The sequence below is a fragment of the Oncorhynchus clarkii genome, chromosome 3 (assembly GCF_045791955.1).
Source record: "Oncorhynchus clarkii lewisi isolate Uvic-CL-2024 chromosome 3, UVic_Ocla_1.0, whole genome shotgun sequence".
Lineage (NCBI taxonomy): Eukaryota > Metazoa > Chordata > Actinopteri > Salmoniformes > Salmonidae > Oncorhynchus > Oncorhynchus clarkii.
The window spans coordinates 89,562,438-89,587,532 of NC_092149.1; the positions used below are offsets into that span (position 1 = coordinate 89,562,438).

General features: G+C 45.9%; 1 protein-coding gene across 1 annotated transcript in view; it reads right to left on the reverse strand.

Annotated features, from left to right (window-relative positions):
- The window catches only part of LOC139405548 (trichohyalin-like), a 103,134-nt gene that overhangs the window by 9,400 nt on the left and 68,639 nt on the right, over positions 1-25,095 (reverse strand). The window contains exons 18-20 of the mRNA XM_071147964.1: positions 2,307-2,434; positions 1,596-2,023; positions 111-1,061 (exon numbers count right to left, since the gene is read on the reverse strand). Of these exons, the coding sequence (XP_071004065.1) occupies positions 111-1,061; positions 1,596-2,023; positions 2,307-2,434 (1,507 nt within the window). The remainder of the gene's footprint in view (positions 1-110; positions 1,062-1,595; positions 2,024-2,306; positions 2,435-25,095) is intronic.

The window sequence follows — 25,095 nt, forward strand, 5'->3', positions numbered from 1 at the left end:
TCCTCTGCTTTTTCCCTCCATCTCTCCCCCTCTTCTGCTCTCTTTTCTGCTTTCTCCCTCCATCTCCCTCCCTCCTCTGCTTTCTCCCTCCATCTCTCTCCCTCCTCTGCTCTTTCTCTCCATCTCTCCCCCTCCTCCTTCAGTTTTCTCTCGCTGTGTTGGTGGCTCTTGTGTTCTGCGGTTAGTCTCTCCAGCTCTGCGTCTCTCTCCTCCAACAGACACGACATCTCCTCCTTCTCCTTCTCCAATCCCTCCATCCTGTTCTTCACCTCCTGTACCTCCACGTCTTTCTGTGCCAGCTCTTCTTTCAATCTCTCCGCCCTCTCACTCTCTTCTGCTTCTCTCTTTTCCATCTTCCTCTCTTCCTCTATCTCCTTGTCCCGGAGTTTGGTGTTGACCTCTTCTAAAGCCTGAAGGTTCCCCTTTAATATCTCAATGTCCTTCAACTCTTCCTCCAGAGAGATGACCATGGCTTTCAGCTCTGTCATCTCCTCCTCTCTCTTTCTCATCTCTCCTTCCCTTGTTCTCAGAACTTCTGCCACCTTCTCCATCTCTCTTCTTCTGTCTTTCAGTTGTTCACTCTCTTTATTCTCTGTTTCTTTAAACCTCTGACTCATTTCCACCATTTCCCTCTCCAGATTGTCTCTTTCTTCCTCCAGTGAGATTATTCTAGTTTTCAGCTCCTCTATCTCCTCTAATCTCTCCCTTCCCTCTGACTCATTCCTCCTCTTTCTCAGACTCTCCTCTTGGTATCTTTCTCTCTCCCTCTCTCTGAGCTGTGAGTTCTCTCTCTCCACGGCAAACATTTTGTTCTCCAATAGTTCAGTTTTCTTCAGTTCTGCCTCCAGATTGTCTCTTTCTTCCTCCAGTGAGATCATTCTAGTTTTCAGTTCCTCTATAGTCTTTAATCTCTTCCTTCCATCTACCTCCTCCTTTTTCAGTTGTTCTGCTATCTTGTCACTCTCTCTTTTCACAGCCTTTAGTTGTTCACTGTTATTATTCTCTTTTTCAGTGAGCCTCTGACTCAGTCTCTCATATTCTCTCTCCCTCTCCTCTGCTCTCTCCCTCCATCTCTCTACCTCTTCTGCTCTCTCCTCTGCTTTCTCCCTCCATCTCTCTCCCTCTTCTGCTCTATTTTCTGCTTTCTCCCTCCATCTCTCTCCTTCCTCTGCTCTCTCCCTCCATCTCTCTCCTTCCTCTGCTCTCTCCCTCCATCTCTCTCCCTCCTCTGCTCTCTCCCTCCATCTCTCTCCCTCTGCTTTCTCCCTCCATCTCTCTCCCTCCTCTGCTCTCTCCCTCCATCTCTCTCCCTCTGCTCTCTCCCTCCATCTCTCTCCCTCCTCTGCTTTCTCCCTCCATCTCTCTCCCTCCTCTGCTTTCTCCTTCCATCTCTCTCCCTCCTCTGCTCTCTCCCTCCATCTCTCTCCCTCTGCTCTCTCCCTCCATCTCTCTCCCTCCTCTGCTTTCTCCCTCCATCTCTCTCCCTCCTCTGCTTTCTCCCTCCATCTCCCTCCCTCCTCTGCTCTCTCCTCTGCTTTCTCCCTCCATCTCTCTCCCTCCTCTGCTTTCTCCCTCCATCTCTCTCCCTCCTCTGCTCTCTCTCTCCATCTCTCCCCCTCCTCCTTCAGTTTTCTCTCTCTGTGTTGGTGGCTCTTGTGTTCTGTGGTTAGTCTCTCCAGCTCTGCGTCTCTCTCCTCCAACAGACACGACATCTCCTCCTTCTCCTTCTCCAATCCCTCCATCCTGTTCCTCATCGCCACCACCTCTCCATCTCTGTGCCCCAGCTCCGAGCTCAACGCCATCCTCTCTCTCTGCCATCCTTCCCTCTCTTCTCTCCGTTCCTCCTCTTGTCTTGTCCCTTTCTCTGTTGTCTGATCTAGCAGTAACTGCAGCCTTTCCAGGTCAGCTTGCCAGACCTCCCTCTCTCTCTGGCTCCTCTCTCTCTCCTCTCGCTCCTCCTGTTTCTCCTTCTCTGTCTGGCTCCTCCCTCTCTCCATCTCTCCCCTCAGACACTGGACCTCCCCTGGAAGATAGAGATATCAGGGACCAATACAACAAAGCCATGATGAGTTGAATAACTGTTGAAAATGAACACATACAAGATGTGGATAAATGGGCTGGTTCTGTGTAATTTGATGGGGTCTGGAGAACCCAACTCACAGAGAGGTAAATCTGTGGCACTTTTGCCATATTTTCATTGTAGGCTACAGTAGGCTTAGATTCTGGAAGTAGGCTTCAAGACTTTCTGTCTTCCTGCCAAATGGAAATTGGTATTCATCTTTAAGGCAACAAGTGTCACTGCTCACCCTGCATCACATCCTTGGTCTGGAGCAGAGTGGTGACCTGGATCTGTAGCTGCCTACTCTCTACCTCCAGCCCTGAGACCTGCTGCTGGGTCTGGGTTAACTGGTGCTGCTGGGAGACCGTCAGGATCCTGGAGAGACAAATACAACTCATACATACAGGGAGAGACCACAACAATACTACTACGACTACGATGCTAATACCACTACGACGCTACTACCACTACTACCACAACAATACTACAACGACTACGATGCTACTACCACTACGATGCTACTACCACAACAATACTACTACCACTACGATGCTACTACCACTACTACCACAACAATACTACTACGACTACGATGCTACTACCACTACGATGCTACTACCACTACTACCACAACAATACTACTACGACTACGATGCTACTACCACTACGATGCTACTACCACTACTACCACAACAATACTACTACGACTATGATGCTACTACCACTACGATGCTACTACCACTACTACCACAACAATACTACTACGACTACGATGCTACTACCACTACGATGCTACTACCACTACTACCACAACAATACTACTACGACTACGATGCTACTACCACTACAATGCTACTACTACTACTACCACAACAATGCTACTACCACTACTACCACAACAATACTACTACAACTACGATGCTACCACCACTACGACACTACTACCACTACGATACTACTACCACAAGGATACTACTACCACAACAATGCTACTACCACTACTACCACAACAATACTACCACCACTACGATGCTACTACCACTACTACCACAAGGATACTACTACCACTACAATGCTACTACCACTACTACCACAACAATACTACTACAACTACGATGCTACTACCACTACTACCACAACAATACTACTACGACTACGATGCTACTACCACTACAATGCTACTACTACTACTACCACCACAACAATACTACTACCACCACTACGATACTACTACCACTACGATACTACTACCACCACTACGATACTACTACCACTACGATACTACTACCACCACTACGATACTACTACCACTACGATACTACCACCACTACGATACTACCACCACCACTACGATACTACCACCACTACCACCACTACGATACTACTACCACTACGATACTACTACCACCACTACGATACTACTACCACTACGATACTACTACCACCACTACGATACTACCACCACTACGATACTACTACCACTACGATGCTACTACCACTACTACCACAAGGATACTACTACCACAACTACCACTACGATCCTACTACCACCACTACCACAAGGATACTACTACCACTACTACCACTACGATCCAACTACCACTAGGATACTACTACCACTACGATGTTGCTACCACTACGATGCTACTACCGCAAGGATACTACTACCACTACGATGCTACTACCACAACTACCACTACGATCCTACTACCACCACTACCACAAGGATACTACTACCACTACTACCACAACAATACTACTACCACTAGGATACTACTACCACTAGGATACTACTACCACTACGATCCTACTACCACCACTACCACAAGGATACTACTACCACTACTACCACAACAATACTACTACCACTAGGATACTACTACCACTAGGATACTACTACCACTAGGATACTACTACCACTAGGATAAAACCACCACTACGACACTACTACCACCACTACGATTCTACTACCACCACTACGATACTACTACCACTACTATACTACTACCACCACTACGAATCTACTACCACCACTACGATTCTACTACCACCACTACGATACTACTACCACCACTACGATACTACCACCACCACCACTACCACCACCACTACGATACTACTACCACTACGATACTACTACCACCACTACGATACTACTACCACCACTATGATACTACTACCACCACTACGATACTACTACCACCACTACGATACTACTACCACTACTACGATACTACTACCACTACAATACTACTACCACCACTACGATACTACTACCACTACGATACTACTACCACCACTACGATCCTACTACCACTACGATACTACTACCACCACTACGATACTACTACCACTACGATACTACCACCACTACGATACTACCACCACTACGATACTACCACCACTACGATACTACTACCACCACTACGATACTACTACCACTACGATACTACTACCACCACTACGATACTACTACCACTACGATACTACTACCACCACTACGATACTACCACCACCACTACGATACTACCACCACCACTACGATACTACTACCACTACGATACTACTACCACCACTACGATACTACCACCACCACTACGATACTACCACCACCACTACGATACTACTACCACCACTACGATACTACTACCACCACTACGATACTACTACCACCACTACGATACTACCATCACCACTACAATACTACTACCACTACGATACTACTACCACTACGATACTACTACCACTACGATACTACTACCACCACTACGATACTACTACCACTACGATACTACTACCACTACGATACTACTACCACTACGATACTACTACAACCACTACGATACTACTACCACTACGATACTACTACCACCACGATACTACTACCACTACAATACTACTACCACTACGATACTACTACCACTACGATACTACTACCACTACGATACTCCCACCACCACTACGATGCTACTACCACTACGACACTACCACCACTACGATACTACTACCACCACCACGATACTACTACCACTACGATACTACTACCACCACTACGATACTACTACCACCACCACTACGATACTACTACTACCACCACTACGATACTACTACCACCACTACGATACTACTACCACCACTACGATACTACTACCACCACTACGATGCTACTAACACCACTACGATACTACTACCACTACGACACTACCACCACTACGATACTACTACCACTACGATACTACTACCACCACTACTACCACTACGATACTACCACCACCACTACGATACTACTACCACTACGACACTACCACCACTACGATACTACTACCACCACCACGATACTACCACCACTACGATACTACTACCACCACTACGATACTACTACCACCACTACGATACTACTACCACCACTACGATACTACTACCACCACTACGATACTACTATCACTACGATACTACTACCACTACGATACTACTACCACTACGATACTACCACCACCACTACGATACTACTACCACTACGATACTACTACCACCACTACGATGCTACAACCACCACTACGATACTACTACCACCACTACGATACTACTACCACTACGATACTACTACCACTACGATACTACTACCACTACGATACTACTACCACCACTACGATACTACCACCACCACTACGATACTACTACCACTACGATACTACCACCACCACTACGATACTACCACTACTACCACAAGGATACTACTACCACCACCACTACGATACTACTACCACCACTACGATACTACCACTACTACCACAAGGATACTACTACCACCACCACTACGATACTACTACCACCACTACGATACTATCACCACCACTACGATACTACTACCACCACTACGATACTACCGCCACCACTACGATACTACTACCACTACGATACTCCAACCACCACTACGATGCTACTACCACTACGATACTACTACCACTACGATACTACTACCACTACGATACTCCCACCACCACTACGATACTACTACCACTACGACACTACCACCACTACGATACTACTACCACCACCACCACTACGATACTACTACCACTTCGATACTACTACTACCACTACGATACTACTACCACCACTACGATACTACTACTACCACTACGATACTACTACCACTACGATACAACTACCACCACTACGATACTACTACCACTACGATACTACTACCACCACTACGATACTACCACTACTACCACAAGGATACTACTACTACCACCACTACGATACTACCACCACCACTACGATACTACCACCACCACTACGATACTACTACCACCACTACGATACTACTACCACTACGATACTACCACCACTACGATGCTACTACCACCACTACGATACTACTACCACCACTACGATACTACCACCACCACTACGATACTACTACCACTACGATACTACTACCACCACTACGATACTACCACCACCACTACGATACTACCACCACCACTACGATACTACTACCACCACTACGATACTACTACCACCACTACGATACTACCACCACTACGATACTACTACCAACACTACGATACTACCACCACCACTATGATGCTACTACCACTACGACACTACTACCACCACTACGATACTACTACCACCACTACGATACTACCACCACCACTACGATGCTACTACCACTACGACACTACTACCACCACTACGAATCTACTACCACCACTACGATACTACTACCACCACTATGATACTACTACCACCACTACGATACTACTACCACCACTACGATACTACTACCACCACTACGATATTACTACCACCACTACGATACTACTACCACCACTACGATACTACTACTACCACCACTACGATACTACTACCACCACTACGATACTACCACCACCACTACGATACTACTACCACCACTACGATACTACTACCACCACTACGATACTACTACCACCACTACGATACTACTACCACCACTACGATACTACCACCACCACTACAATACTACTACCACTACGATACTACTACCACTACGATACTACTACCACCACTACGATACTACTACCACTACGATACTACTACCACTACGATACTACTACCACTACGATACTACTACAACCACTACGATACTACTACCACTACGATACTACTACCACCACGATACTACTACCACTACGATACTACTACCACTACGATACTACTACCACTACGATACTCCCACCACCACTACGATGCTACTACCACTACGACACTACCACCACTACGATACTACTACCACCACCACGATACTACTACCACTACGATACTACTACCACCACTACGATACTACTACCACCACCACTACGATACTACTACTACCACCACTACGATACTACTACCACCACTACGATACTACTACCACCACTACGATACTACTACCACCACTACGATGCTACTAACACCACTACGATACTACTACCACTACGACACTACCACCACTACGATACTACTACCACTACGATACTACTACCACCACTACTACCACTACGATACTACCACCACCACTATGATACTACTACCACTACGACACTACCACCACTACGATACTACTACCACTACGATACTACTACCACCACCACGATACTACCACCACTACGATACTACTACCACCACTACGATACTACTACCACCACTACGATACTACTACCACCACTACAATACTACTACCACCACTACGATACTACTATCACTACGATACTACTACCACTACGATACTACTACCACTACGATACTACCACCACCACTACGATACTACTACCACTACGATACTACTACCACCACTACGATGCTACAACCACCACTACGATACTACTACCACCACTACGATACTACTACCACTACGATACTACTACCACTACGATACTACTACCACTACGATACTACTACCACCACTACGATACTACCACCACCACTACGATACTACTACCACTACGATACTACCACCACCACTACGATACTACCACTACTACCACAAGGATACTACTACCACTACCACTACGATACTACTACCACCACCACTACGATACTACTACCACCACTACGATACTACCACTACTACCACAAGGATACTACTACCACCACCACTACGATACTACTACCACCACTACGATACTATCACCACCACTACGATACTACTACCACCACTACGATACTACCGCCACCACTACGATACTACTACCACTACGATACTCCCACCACCACTACGATGCTACTACCACTACGATACTACTACCACTACGATACTACTACCACTACGATACTCCCACCACCACTACGATACTACTACCACTACGACACTACCACCACTACGATACTACTACCACCACCACCACTACGATACTACTACCACTTCGATACTACTACTACCACTACGATACTACTACCACCACTACGATACTACTACTACCACTACGATACTACTACCACTACGATACAACTACCACCACTACGATACTACTACCACTACGATACTACTACCACCACTACGATACTACCACTACTACCACAAGGATACTACTACTACCACCACTACGATACTACTACCACCACTACGATACTACCACCACCACTACGATACTACCACCACCACTACGATACTACTACCACCACTACGATACTACTACCACTACGATACTACCACCACTACGATGCTACTACCACCACTACGATACTACTACCACCACTACGATACTACCACCACCACTACGATACTACTACCACTACGATACTACTACCACCACTACGATACTACCACCACCACTACGATACTACCACCACCACTACGATACTACTACCACCACTACGATACTACTACCACCACTACGATACTACCACCACTACGATACTACTACCAACACTACGATACTACCACCACCACTATGATGCTACTACCACTACGACACTACTACCACCACTACGATACTACTACCACCACTACGATACTACCACCACCACTACGATGCTACTACCACTACGACACTACTACCACCACTACGAATCTACTACCACCACTACGATACTACTACCACCACTATGATACTACTACCACCACTACGATACTACTACCACCACTACGATACTACTACCACCACTACGATATTACTACCACCACTACGATACTACTACCACCACTACGATACTACTACTACCACCACTACGATACTACTACCACCACTACGATACTACTACCACCACCACGATGCTACTACCACCACTACGATACTACTACCACTACGACACTACCACCACTACGATACTACTACCACTACGATACTACTACCACCACTACTACCACTACGATACTACCACCACCACTACGATACTACTACCACTACGACACTACCACCACTACGATACTACTACCACCACCACGATACTACCACCACTACGATACTACCACCACCACTACGATACTACCACCACCACTACGATACTACTACCACCACTACGATACTACTACCACCACTACGATACTACCACCACTACGATACTACCACCACCACTATGATGCTACTACCACTACGACACTACTACCACCACTACGATACTACTACCACCACTACGATACTACCACCACCACTACGATGCTACTACCACTACGACACTACTACCACCACTACGAATCTACTACCACCACCACGATGCTACTACCACCACTACGATACTACTACCACTACGACACTACCACCACTACGATACTACTACCACTACGATACTACTACCACCACTACTACCACTACGATACTACCACCACCACTACGATACTACTACCACTACGACACTACCACCACTACGATACTACTACCACTACGATACTACTACCACCACCACGATACTACCACCACTACGATACTACCACCACCACTACGATACTACCACCACCACTACGATACTACTACCACCACTACGATACTACTACCACCACTACGATACTACCACCACTACGATACTACCACCACCACTATGATGCTACTACCACTACGACACTACTACCACCACTACGATACTACTACCACCACTACGATACTACCACCACCACTACGATGCTACTACCACTACGACACTACTACCACCACTACGAATCTACTACCACCACTACGATACTACTACCACCACTATGATACTACTACCACCACTACGATACTACTACCACCACTACGATACTACTACCACCACTACGATATTACTACCACCACTACGATACTACTACCACCACTACGATACTACTACTACCACCACTACGATACTACTACCACCACTACGATACTACTACCACCACTACGATGCTACTACCACCACTACGATACTACTACCACTACGACACTACCACCACTATGATACTACTACCACTACGATACTACTACCACCACCACGATACTACCACCACTACGATACTACTACCACTACTACGATACTACTACCACCACTACGATACTACTACCACCATTACGATGCTACTACCACCACTACGTTACTACTACCACCACTACGATACTACTACCACTACGATACTACTACCACTACGATACTACTACCACCACCACGATACTACCACCACTACGATACTACTACCACTACTACGATACTACTACCACCACTACGATACTACTACCACCATTACGATGCTACTACCACCACTACGTTACTACTACCACCACTACGATACTACTACCACTACGATACTACTACCACCACTACGATACTACTACCACCACTACGATACTACTACCACCACTACGATACTACCACCACCACTACGATACTACCACTACTACCACAAGGATACTACTACCACCACCACTACGATACTACTACCACCACTACGATACTACCACTACTACCACAAGACTACTACTACCACCACCACTACGATACTACTACCACCACTACGATACTATCACCACCACTACGATACTACCGCCACCACTACGATACTACTACCACTACGATACTACTACCACTACGATACTACTACCACTACGATACTCCCACCACCACTACGATACTACTACCACTACGACACTACCACCACTACGATACTACTACCACCACCACTACGATACTACTACCACTACGATACTACTACTACCACTACGATACTACTACCACCACCACCACTACGATACTACCACTACTACCACAAGGATACTACTACCACCACCACTACGATACTACTACCACCACTACGATACTATCACCACCACTACGATACTACCGCCACCACTACGATACTACTACCACTACGATACTCCCACCACCACTACGACACTACCACCACTACGATACTACTACCACCACCACTACGATACTACTACCACTACGATACTACTACTACCACTACGATACTACTACCACCACTACGATACTACTACCACCACTACGATACTACTACCACCACTACGATACTACTACCACCACTACGATACTACTACCACCACTACGATACTACTACCACCACTACGATACTACTACCACCACTACGATGCTACTACCACCACTACGATACTACTACCACCACTACGATACTACTACCACAACGATACTACTACCACTACAATACTACTACCACCACTACGATACTACTACCACTACGATACTACTACCACCACTACGATACTACCACTACTACCACAAGGATACTACTACCACCACCACTACGATACTACTACCACCACTACGATACTACCACCACCACTACGATACTACCACCACCACTACGATACTACCACCACCACTACGATACTACTACCACCACTACGGTACTACTACCACTACGATACTACCACCACTACGATGCTACTACCACCACTACGATACTACTACCACCACTACCATACTACCACCACCACTACGATACTACTACCACTACGATACTACCACCACTACGATACTACCACCACCACTACGATACTACCACCACCACTACGATACTACTACCACCACTACGATACTACTACCACCACTACGATGCTACTACCACTACGACACTACTACCACCACTACGATACTACTACCACCACCACTATGATGCTACTACCACTACGACACTACTACCACCACTACGATACTACTACCACCACTACGATACTACTACCACCACTATGATACTACTACCACCACTACGATACTACTACCACCACTACGATACTACTACCACCACTACGATACTACCACCACCACTATGATACTACTACCACTACGATGCTACTACCACCAGTACGATACTACTACCACCACTACGATACTACTACGATACTACTACTACCACTACGATACTACTACCACCACTACGATACTACTACCACCACTACGATACTACTACCACCACTACGATACTACTACCACCACTAAGATACTACTACCACTACGATACTACTACCACTATGATACTACTACCACCACTACTATGCTACTACCACCACTACGATACTACCACCACCACTACGATACTACCACCACCACTACGATACTACCACCACCACCACTATGACACTACCACTACGATACTACTACCACCACCACTACGATACTACCACCACCACTACGATACTACTACCACCACCACTACGATACTACTACCACCACCACTACGATACTACCACCACCACTACGATACTACCACCACCACTACGATACTACCACCACCACCACTATGACACTACCACTACGATACTACTACCACCACCACTACGATACTACCACCAACACTACGATACTACTACCACCACCACTACGATACTACTACCACCACCACTACGATACTACTACCACCACCACTACGATACTACTACCACCACCACTATGCTACTACCACCACTACGATACTACTACCACCACTACGATGCTACTACCACCACTACGATACTACTACCACCACTACGATACTACTACCACCACCACTACGATACTACTACCACTACGATACTACTACCACTACGATACTACCACCACTACGATACTACCACCACTACGATACTACTACCACCACCACTATGCTACTACCACCACTACGATACTACTACCACCACTACTATGCTACTACCACCACTACGATACTACCACCACCACTACGATACTACCACCACCACTACGATACTACTACCTACACTATGACACTACCACTACGATACTACTACCACCACCACTACGATACTACCACCACCACTACGATACTACTACCACCACTACGATACTACCACCACCACTACGATACTACTACCACTACGATACTACTACCACTACGATACTACTACCACCACTACGATACTACTACCACTACGATACTACCACCACCACTACGATACTACCACCACCACTACGATACTACTACCACCACTACGATACTACCACCACCACTACGATACTACTACCACTACGATACTACTACCACCACTACGATACTACTACCACTACGATACTACTACCACTACGATACTACCACCACCACTACGATACTACCACCACTACGACACTACCACCACTACGACACTACCACCACTACGATACTACTACCACCACTACGATTCTACTACCACCAATACGATACTACTACCACTACGATACTACTACCACCACTACGATACTACCACCACCACTACGATACTACTACCACTACGATACTACTACCACTACGATACTACTACCACCACTACGATACTACCACCACCACTACGATACTACCACCACCACTACGATACTACTACCACCACTACGATACTACCACCACCACTACGATACTACTACAACTACGATACTACTACCACCACTACGATACTACTACCACTACGATACTACTACCACTACGATACTACCACCACCACTACGATACTACCACCACTACCACCACTACGACACTACCACCACTACGATACTACTACCACCACTACGATACTACCACCACCACTACGATACTACCACCACCACTACGATACTACTACCACCACTACGATACTACTACCACTACTACCACAAGGATACTACTACCACCACCACTACGATACTACTACCACCACTACGATACTACCACCACCACTACGATACTACCACCACCACTACGATACTACCACCACCACTACGATACTACTACCACCACTACGATACTACTACCACTACGATACTACTACCACCACTACGATGCTACTACCACTACGATACTACTACCACTACGATACTACTACCACTACGATACTACTACCACCACTACGATACTACTACCACCACTACGATACTACTACCACTACGATACTACTACCACTACGATACTACTACCACTACGATACTACCACCACTACGATGCTACTACCACCACTACAATACTACTACCACCACTACCATACTACCACCACCACTACGATACTACCACCACTACGATACTACCACCACCACTACGATACTACCACCACCACTACGATACTACCACCACCACTACGATACTACTACCACCACTACGATACTACTACCACCACTACGATGCTACTACCACTACGACACTACTACCACCACTACGATACTACTACCACCACCACTATGATGCTACTACCACTACGACACTACTACCACCACTACGATACTACTACCACCACTACGATACTACTACCACCACTATGATACTACTACCACCACTACGATACTACTACCACCACTACGATACTACTACCACCACTACGATACTACCACCACCACTATGATACTACTACCACTACGATTCTACTACCACCACTACGATACTACTACCACCACTACGATACTACTACGATACTACTACTACCACTACGATACTACTACCACCACTACGATACTACTACCACCACTACGATACTACTACCACCACTACGATACTACTACCACCACTAAGATACTACTACCACTTCGATACTACTACCACTATGATACTACTACCACCACTACTATGCTACTACCACCACTACGATACTACCACCACCACTACGATACTACCACCACCACTACGATACTACCACCACCACCACTATGACACTACCACTACGATACTACTACCACCACCACTACGATACTACCACCACCACTACGATACTACTACCACCACCACTACGATACTACTACCACCACCACTACGATACTACTACCACCACCACTACGATACTACCACCACCACCACTATTACACTACCACTACGATACTACTACCACCACCACTACGATACTACCACCACCACTACGATACTACTACCACCACCACTACGATACTACTACCACCACCACTACGATACTACTACCACCACTACGATGCTACTACCACTACGATACTACTACCACTACGATACTACTACCACTACGATACTACTACCACCACTACGATACTACTACCACCACTACGATACTACTACCACTACGATACTACTACCACTACTACCACTACGATACTACTACCACTACGATACTACCACCACTACGATGCTACTACCACCACTACAATACTACTACCACCACTACCATACTACCACCACCACTACGATACTACCACCACTACGATACTACCACCAGCACTACGATACTACCACCACCACTACGATACTACCACCACCACTACGATACTACTACCACCACTACGATACTACTACCACCACTACGATGCTACTACCACTACGACACTACTACCACCACTACGATACTACTACCACCACCACTATGATGCTACTACCACTACGACACTACTACCACCACTACGATACTACTACCACCACTACGATACTACTACCACCACTATGATACTACTACCACCACTACGATACTACTACCACCACTACGATACTACTACCACCACTACGATACTACCACCACCACTATGATACTACTACCACTACGATGCTACTACCACCACTACGATACTACTACCACCACTACGATACTACTACGATACTACTACTACCACTACGATACTACTACCACCACTACGATACTACTACCACCACTACGATACTACTACCACCACTACGATACTACTACCACCACTAAGATACTACTACCACTACGATACTACTACCACTATGATACTACTACCACCACTACTATGCTACTACCACCACTACGATACTACCACCACCACTACGATACTACCACCACCACTACGATACTACCACCACCACCACTATGACACTACCACTACGATACTACTACCACCACCACTACGATACTACCACCACCACTACGATACTACTACCACCACCACTACGATACTACTACCACCACCACTACGATACTACCACCACCACTACGATACTACCACCACCACCACTATGACACTACCACTACGATACTACTACCACCACCACTACGATACTACCACCACCACTACGATACTACTACCACCACCACTACGATACTACTACCACCACCACTACGATACTACTACCACCACCACTACGATACTACTACCACCACCACTATGCTACTACCACCACTACGATACTACTACCACCACTACGATGCTACTACCACCACTACGATACTACTACCACCACTACGATACTACTACCACCACCACTACGATACTACTACCACTACGATACTACTACCACTACGATACTACTACCACTACGATACTACCACCACTACGATACTACTACCACTACGACACTACCACCACTACTATGCTACTACCACCACTACGATACTACTACCACCACTACTATGCTACTACCACCACTACGATACTACCACCACCACTACGATACTACCACCACCACCACTACGATACTACTACCTACACTATGACACTACCACTACGATACTACTACCACCACCACTACGATACTACCACCACCACTACGATACTACTACCACCACTACGATACTACCACCACCACTACGATACTACTACCACTACGATACTACTACCACTACGATACTACTACCACCACTACGATACTACTACCACTACGATACTACCACCACCACTACGATACTACCACCACCACTACGATACTACTACCACCACTACGATACTACCACCACCACTACGATACTACTACCACTACGATACTACTACCACCACTACGATACTACTACCACTACGATACTACTACCACTACGATACTACCACCACCACTACGATACTACCACCACTACGACACTACCACCACTACGACACTACCACCACTACGATACTACTACCACCACTACGATTCTACTACCACCAATACGATACTACTACCACTACGATACTACTACCACCACTACGATACTACCACCACCACTACGATACTACTACCACTACGATACTACTACCACTACGATACTACTACCACCACTACGATACTACCACCACCACTACGATACTACCACCACCACTACGATACTACTACCACCACTACGATACTACCACCACCACTACGATACTACTACAACTACGATACTACTACCACCACTACAATACTACTACCACTACGATACTACTACCACTACGATACTACCACCACTACCACCACTACGACACTACCACCACTACGATACTACTACCACCACTACGATACTACCACCACCACTACGATACTACTACCACCACTACGATACTACTACCACCACTACGATACTACTACCACCACTACGATACTACTACCACCACTACGATACTACCACCACCACTACGATACTACTACCTCTACGATACTACTACCACTACGATACTAATACCACCACTACGATACTACTACCACTACGATACTACCACCACCACTACGATACTACCACCACCACTACGATACTACTACCACCACTACGATACTACTACCACCACTACGATACTACTACCACCACTACGATACTACCACCACTACGATACTACTACCACTACGATACTACTACCACCACTTCGATACTACTACCACTACGATACTACTACCACCACTACGATACTACCACTACTACCACAAGGATACTACTACCACCACCACTACGATACTACTACCACCACTACGATACTACCACCACCACAACGATACTACCACCACCACTACGATACTACTACCAATACGATACTACTACCACCACTACGATACTACTACCACCACTACGATACTACTACCACCACTACGATACTACCACCACCACTACGATACTACCACCACCACTACGATACTACTACCACTACGATACTACTACCACTACGATACTAATACCAACACTACGATACTACTACCACTACGATACTACCACCACCACTACGATACTACCACCACCACTACGATACTACTACCACCACTACGATACTACTACCACCACTACGATACTACTACCACCACTACGATACTACCACCACTACGATACTACTACCACTACGATACTACTACCACCACTACGATACTACTACCACTACGATACTACTACCACCACTACGATACTACAACTACTACCACAAGGATACTACTACCACCACCACTACGATACTACTACCACCACTACGATACTACCACCACCACTACGATACTACCACCACCACTACGATACTACTACCACTACGATACTACTACCACCACTACGATACTACTACCACCACTACGATACTACTACCACCACTACGATTCTACTACCACCACTACGATACTACTACCATTACGATACTACTACCACCACTACGATACTACCACCACCACTACGATACTACTACCACTACGATACTACTACCACTACGATACTACTACCACCACTACGATACTACTACCACTACGATACTACCACCACCACTACGATACTACCACCACCACTACGATACTACCACCACCACTACGATACTACTACCACTACGATACTACTACCACCACTACGATACTACCACCACTACGATACTACTACCACCACTACGATTCTACTACCACCACTACGACACTACCACCACTACGATACTACTACCACCACTACGATTCTACTACCACCACTACGATACTACTACCACTACGATACTACTACCACCACTACGATACTACTACCACCACTACGATACTACTACCACCACTACGATTCTACTACCACCACTACGATACTACTACCACTACGATACTACCACCACCACTACGATACTACTACCACCACTACGATTCTACTACCACCACTACGATACTACTACCACTACGATACTACCACCACCACTACGATACTACTACATCCACTACGATACTACTACCACTACGATGCTACTACCACCACTACGATGCTAGTACCACCACTATGATACTACTACCACTACGATACTACTACCACTACGATACTACTACCACCACTACGATACTACTACCACCACTACGATGCTACTACCACCACCACTACGATACAACTACCACTACGATACTACTACCACTATGATACTACTACCACCACTACTACGATACTACTACCACCACTACGATACTACTACCACCACTACGATGCTACTACCACCACCACTACGGTACTACTACCACTACGATACTACTACCACTACGATACTACTACCACCACTACTACCACTACGATACTACCACCACTACGATACTACTACCACCACTACGATACTACCACCACTACGATACTACTACCACCACTACGATACTACTACCACTACGATACTACTACCACCACTACTACGATACTACCACCACTACTACGATACTACCACCACCACTACGATGCTACTACCACCACTACGATACTACTACCACCACTACGATACTACCACCACCACTACGATACTACTACCACCACCACGATACTACTACCACCACCACGATACTACTACCACCACTACGATACTACCACCACTACGATACTACTACCACCACTACGATACTACTACCACTACGATACTACTACCACTATGATACTACTACCACTACGATACTACCACTACTACGATGCTACTACCACCACTACGGTACTACTACCACCACTATTACGATGCTACTACCACTACGACGCTACCACCACCACCACTACGATACTACTACCACTATGATACTACTACCACTATGATACTACTACCACCACTATGATGCTACTACCACTACGATACTACTACCACTACGATACTAGTACCACCACTATGATGCTACTACCACTACGATGCTACTACCACTATGATGCTACTACCACTACGATACTACTACCACTATGATGCTACTACCACCACTACGATACTACTACCACCACTACGATACTACCACCACCACTACGATACTACCACCACCACTACGATACTACTACCACCACTACGATAATACCACCACCACTACGATACTACTACCACCACTACGATACTACTACCACCACTAAGATACTACTACCACTACGATACTACTACCACTATGATACTACTACCACCACTACTATGCTACTACCACCACTACGATACTACCACCACCACTACGATACTACCACCACCACTACGATACTACCACCACCACCACTATGACACTACCACTACGATACTACTACCACCACCACTACGATACTACCACCACCACTACGATACTACTACCACCACCACTACGATACTACTACCACCACCACTACGATACTACCACCACCACTACGATACTACCACCACCACTACGATACTACCACCACCACCACTATGACACTACCACTACGATACTACTACCACCACCACTACGATACTACTACCACCACCACTACGATACTACTACCACCACCACTACGATACTACTACCACCACCACTACGATACTACTACCACCACCACTACGATACCACTACCACCACCACTATGCTACTACCACCACTACGATACTACTACCACCACTACGATGCTACTACCACCACTACGATACTACTACCACCACTACGATACTACTACCACCACCACTACGATACTACCACCACTACGATACTACCACCACCACTACGATACTACCACCACCACTACGATACTACTACCACTACGATACTACTACCACCACTACGATACTACTACCACCACTACGATACTACTACCACTACGACACTACCACCACTACTATGCTACTACCACCACTACGATACTACTACCACCACTACTATGCTACTACCACCACTACGATACTACCACCACCACCACTACGATACTACCACCACCACCACTACGATACTACTACCTACACTATGACACTACCACTACGATACTACTACCACCACCACTACGATACTACCACCACCACTACGATACTACTACCACCACTACGATACTACCACCACCACTACGATACTACTACCACTACGATACTACTACCACTACGATACTACTACCACCACTACTATACTACTACCACTACGATACTACCACCACCACTACGATACTACCACCACCACTACGATACTACTACCACCACTACGATACTACCACCACCACTACGATACTACTACCACTACGATACTACTACCACCACTACGATACTACTACCACTACGATACTACTACCACTACGATACTACCACCACCACTACGATACTACCACCACTACGACACTACCACCACTACGACACTACCACCACTACGATACTACTACCACCACTACGATTCTACTACCACCAATACGATACTACTACCACTACGATACTACTACCACCACTACGATACTACCACCACCACTACGATACTACTACCACTACGATACTACTACCACTACGATACTACTACCACCACTACGATACTACCACCACCACTACGATACTACCACCACCACTACGATACTACTACCACCACTACGATACTACCACCACCACTACGATACTACTACAACTACGATACTACTACCACCACTACGATACTACTACCACTACGATACTACTACCACTACGATACTACCACCACCACTACGATACTACCACCACTACCACCACTACGACACTACCACCACTACGATACAACTACCACCACTACGATACTACCACCACCACTACGATACTACCACCACCACTACGATACTACTACCACCACTACGATACTACTACCACCACTACGATACTACTACCACCACTACGATACTACTACCACCACTACGATACTACCACCACCACTACGATACTACTACCTCTACGATACTACTACCACTACGATACTAATACCACCACTACGATACTACTACCACTACGATACTACCACCACCACTACGATACTACCACCACCACTACGATACTACTACCACCACTACGATACTACTACCACCACTACGATACTACTACCACCACTACGATACTACCACCACTACGATACTACTACCACTACGATACTACTACCACCACTTCGATACTACTACCACTACGATACTACTACCACCACTACGATACTACCACTACTACCACAAGGATACTACTACCACCACCACTACGATACTACTACCACCACTACGATACTACCACCACCACTACGATACTACCACCACCACTACGATACTACTACCAATACGATACTACTACCACCACTACGATACTACTACCACCACTACGATACTACTACCACCACTACGATACTACCACCACCACTACGATACTACCACCACCACTACGATACTACTACCACTACGATACTACTACCACTACGATACTAATACCAACACTACGATACTACTACCACTACGATACTACCACCACCACTACGATACTACCACCACCACTACGATACTACTACCACCACTACGATACTACTACCACCACTACGATACTACTACCACCACTACGATACTACCACCACTACGATACTACTACCACCACTACGATACTACTACCACTACGATACTACTACCACCACTACGATACTACAACTACTACCACAAGGATACTACTACCACCACCACTACGATACTACTACCACCACTACGATACTACCACCACCACTACGATACTACCACCACCACTACGATACTACTACCACTACGATACTACTACCACCACTACGATACTACTACCACCACTACGATTCTACTACCACCACTACGATACTACTACCATTACGATACTACTACCACCACTATGATACTACCACCACCACTACGATACTACTACCACTACGATACTACTACCACTACGATACTACTACCACCACTACGATACTACTACCACTACGATACTACCACCACCACTACGATACTACCACCACCACTACGATACTACCACCACCACTACGATACTACTACCACTACGATACTACTACCACCACTACGATACTACCACCACTACGATACTACTACCACCACTACGATACTACTACCACCACTACGATTCTACTACCACCACTACGACACTACCACCACTACGATACTACTACCACCACTACAATTCTACTACCACCACTACGATACTACTACCACTACGATACTACTACCACCACTACGATACTACTACCACCACTACGATACTACTACCACCACTACGATTCTACTACCACCACTACGATACTACTACCACTACGATACTACCACCACCACTACGATACTACTACCACCACTACGATTCTACTACCACCACTACGATACTACTACCACTACGATACTACCACCACCACTACGATACTACTACATCCACTACGATACTACTACCACTACGATGCTACTACCACCACTACGATGCTACTACCACCACTATGATACTACTACCACTACGATACTACTACCACTACGATACTACTACCACCACTACGATACTACTACCACCACTACGATGCTACTACCACCACCACTACGATACAACTACCACTACGATACTACTACCACTATGATACTACTACCACCACTACTACGATACTACTACCACCACTACGATACTACTACCACCACTACGATGCTACTACCACCACCACTACGGTACTACTACCACTACGATACTACTACCACTACGATACTACTACCACCACTACTACCACTACGATACTACCACCACTACGATACTACTACCACCACTACGATACTACCACCACTACGATACTACTACCACCACTACGATACTACTACCACTACGATACTACTACCACCACTACTACGATACTACCACCACTACTACGATACTACCACCACCACTACGATGCTACTACCACCACTACGATACTACTACCACCACTACGATACTACCACCACTACGATACTACTACCACTACGATACTACTACCACCACTTCGATACTACTACCACTACGATACTACTACCACCACTACGATACTACCACTACTACCACAAGGATACTACTACCACCACCACTACGATACTACTACCACCACTACGATACTACCACCACCACTACGATACTACCACCACCACTACGATACTACTACCAATACGATACTACTACCACCACTACGATACTACTACCACCACTACGATACTACTACCACCACTACGATACTACCACCACCACTACGATACTACCACCACCACTACGATACTACTACCACTACGATACTACTACCACTACGATACTAATACCAACACTACGATACTACTACCACTACGATACTACCACCACCACTACGATACTACCACCACCACTACGATACTACTACCACCACTACGATACTACTACCACCACTACGATACTACTACCACCACTACGATACTACCACCACTACGATACTACTACCACTACGATACTACTACCACCACTACGATACTACTACCACTACGATACTACTACCACCACTACGATACTACAACTACTACCACAAGGATACTACTACCACCACCACTACGATACTACTACCACCACTACGATACTACCACCACCACTACGATACTACCACCACCACTACGATACTACTACCACTACGATACTACTACCACCACTACGATACTACTACCACCACTACGATACTACTACCACCACTACGATTCTACTACCACCACTACGATACTACTACCATTACGATACTACTACCACCACTACGATACTACCACCACCACTACGATACTACTACCACTACGATACTACTACCACTACGATACTACTACCACCACTACGATACTACTACCACTACGATACTACCACCACCACTACGATAC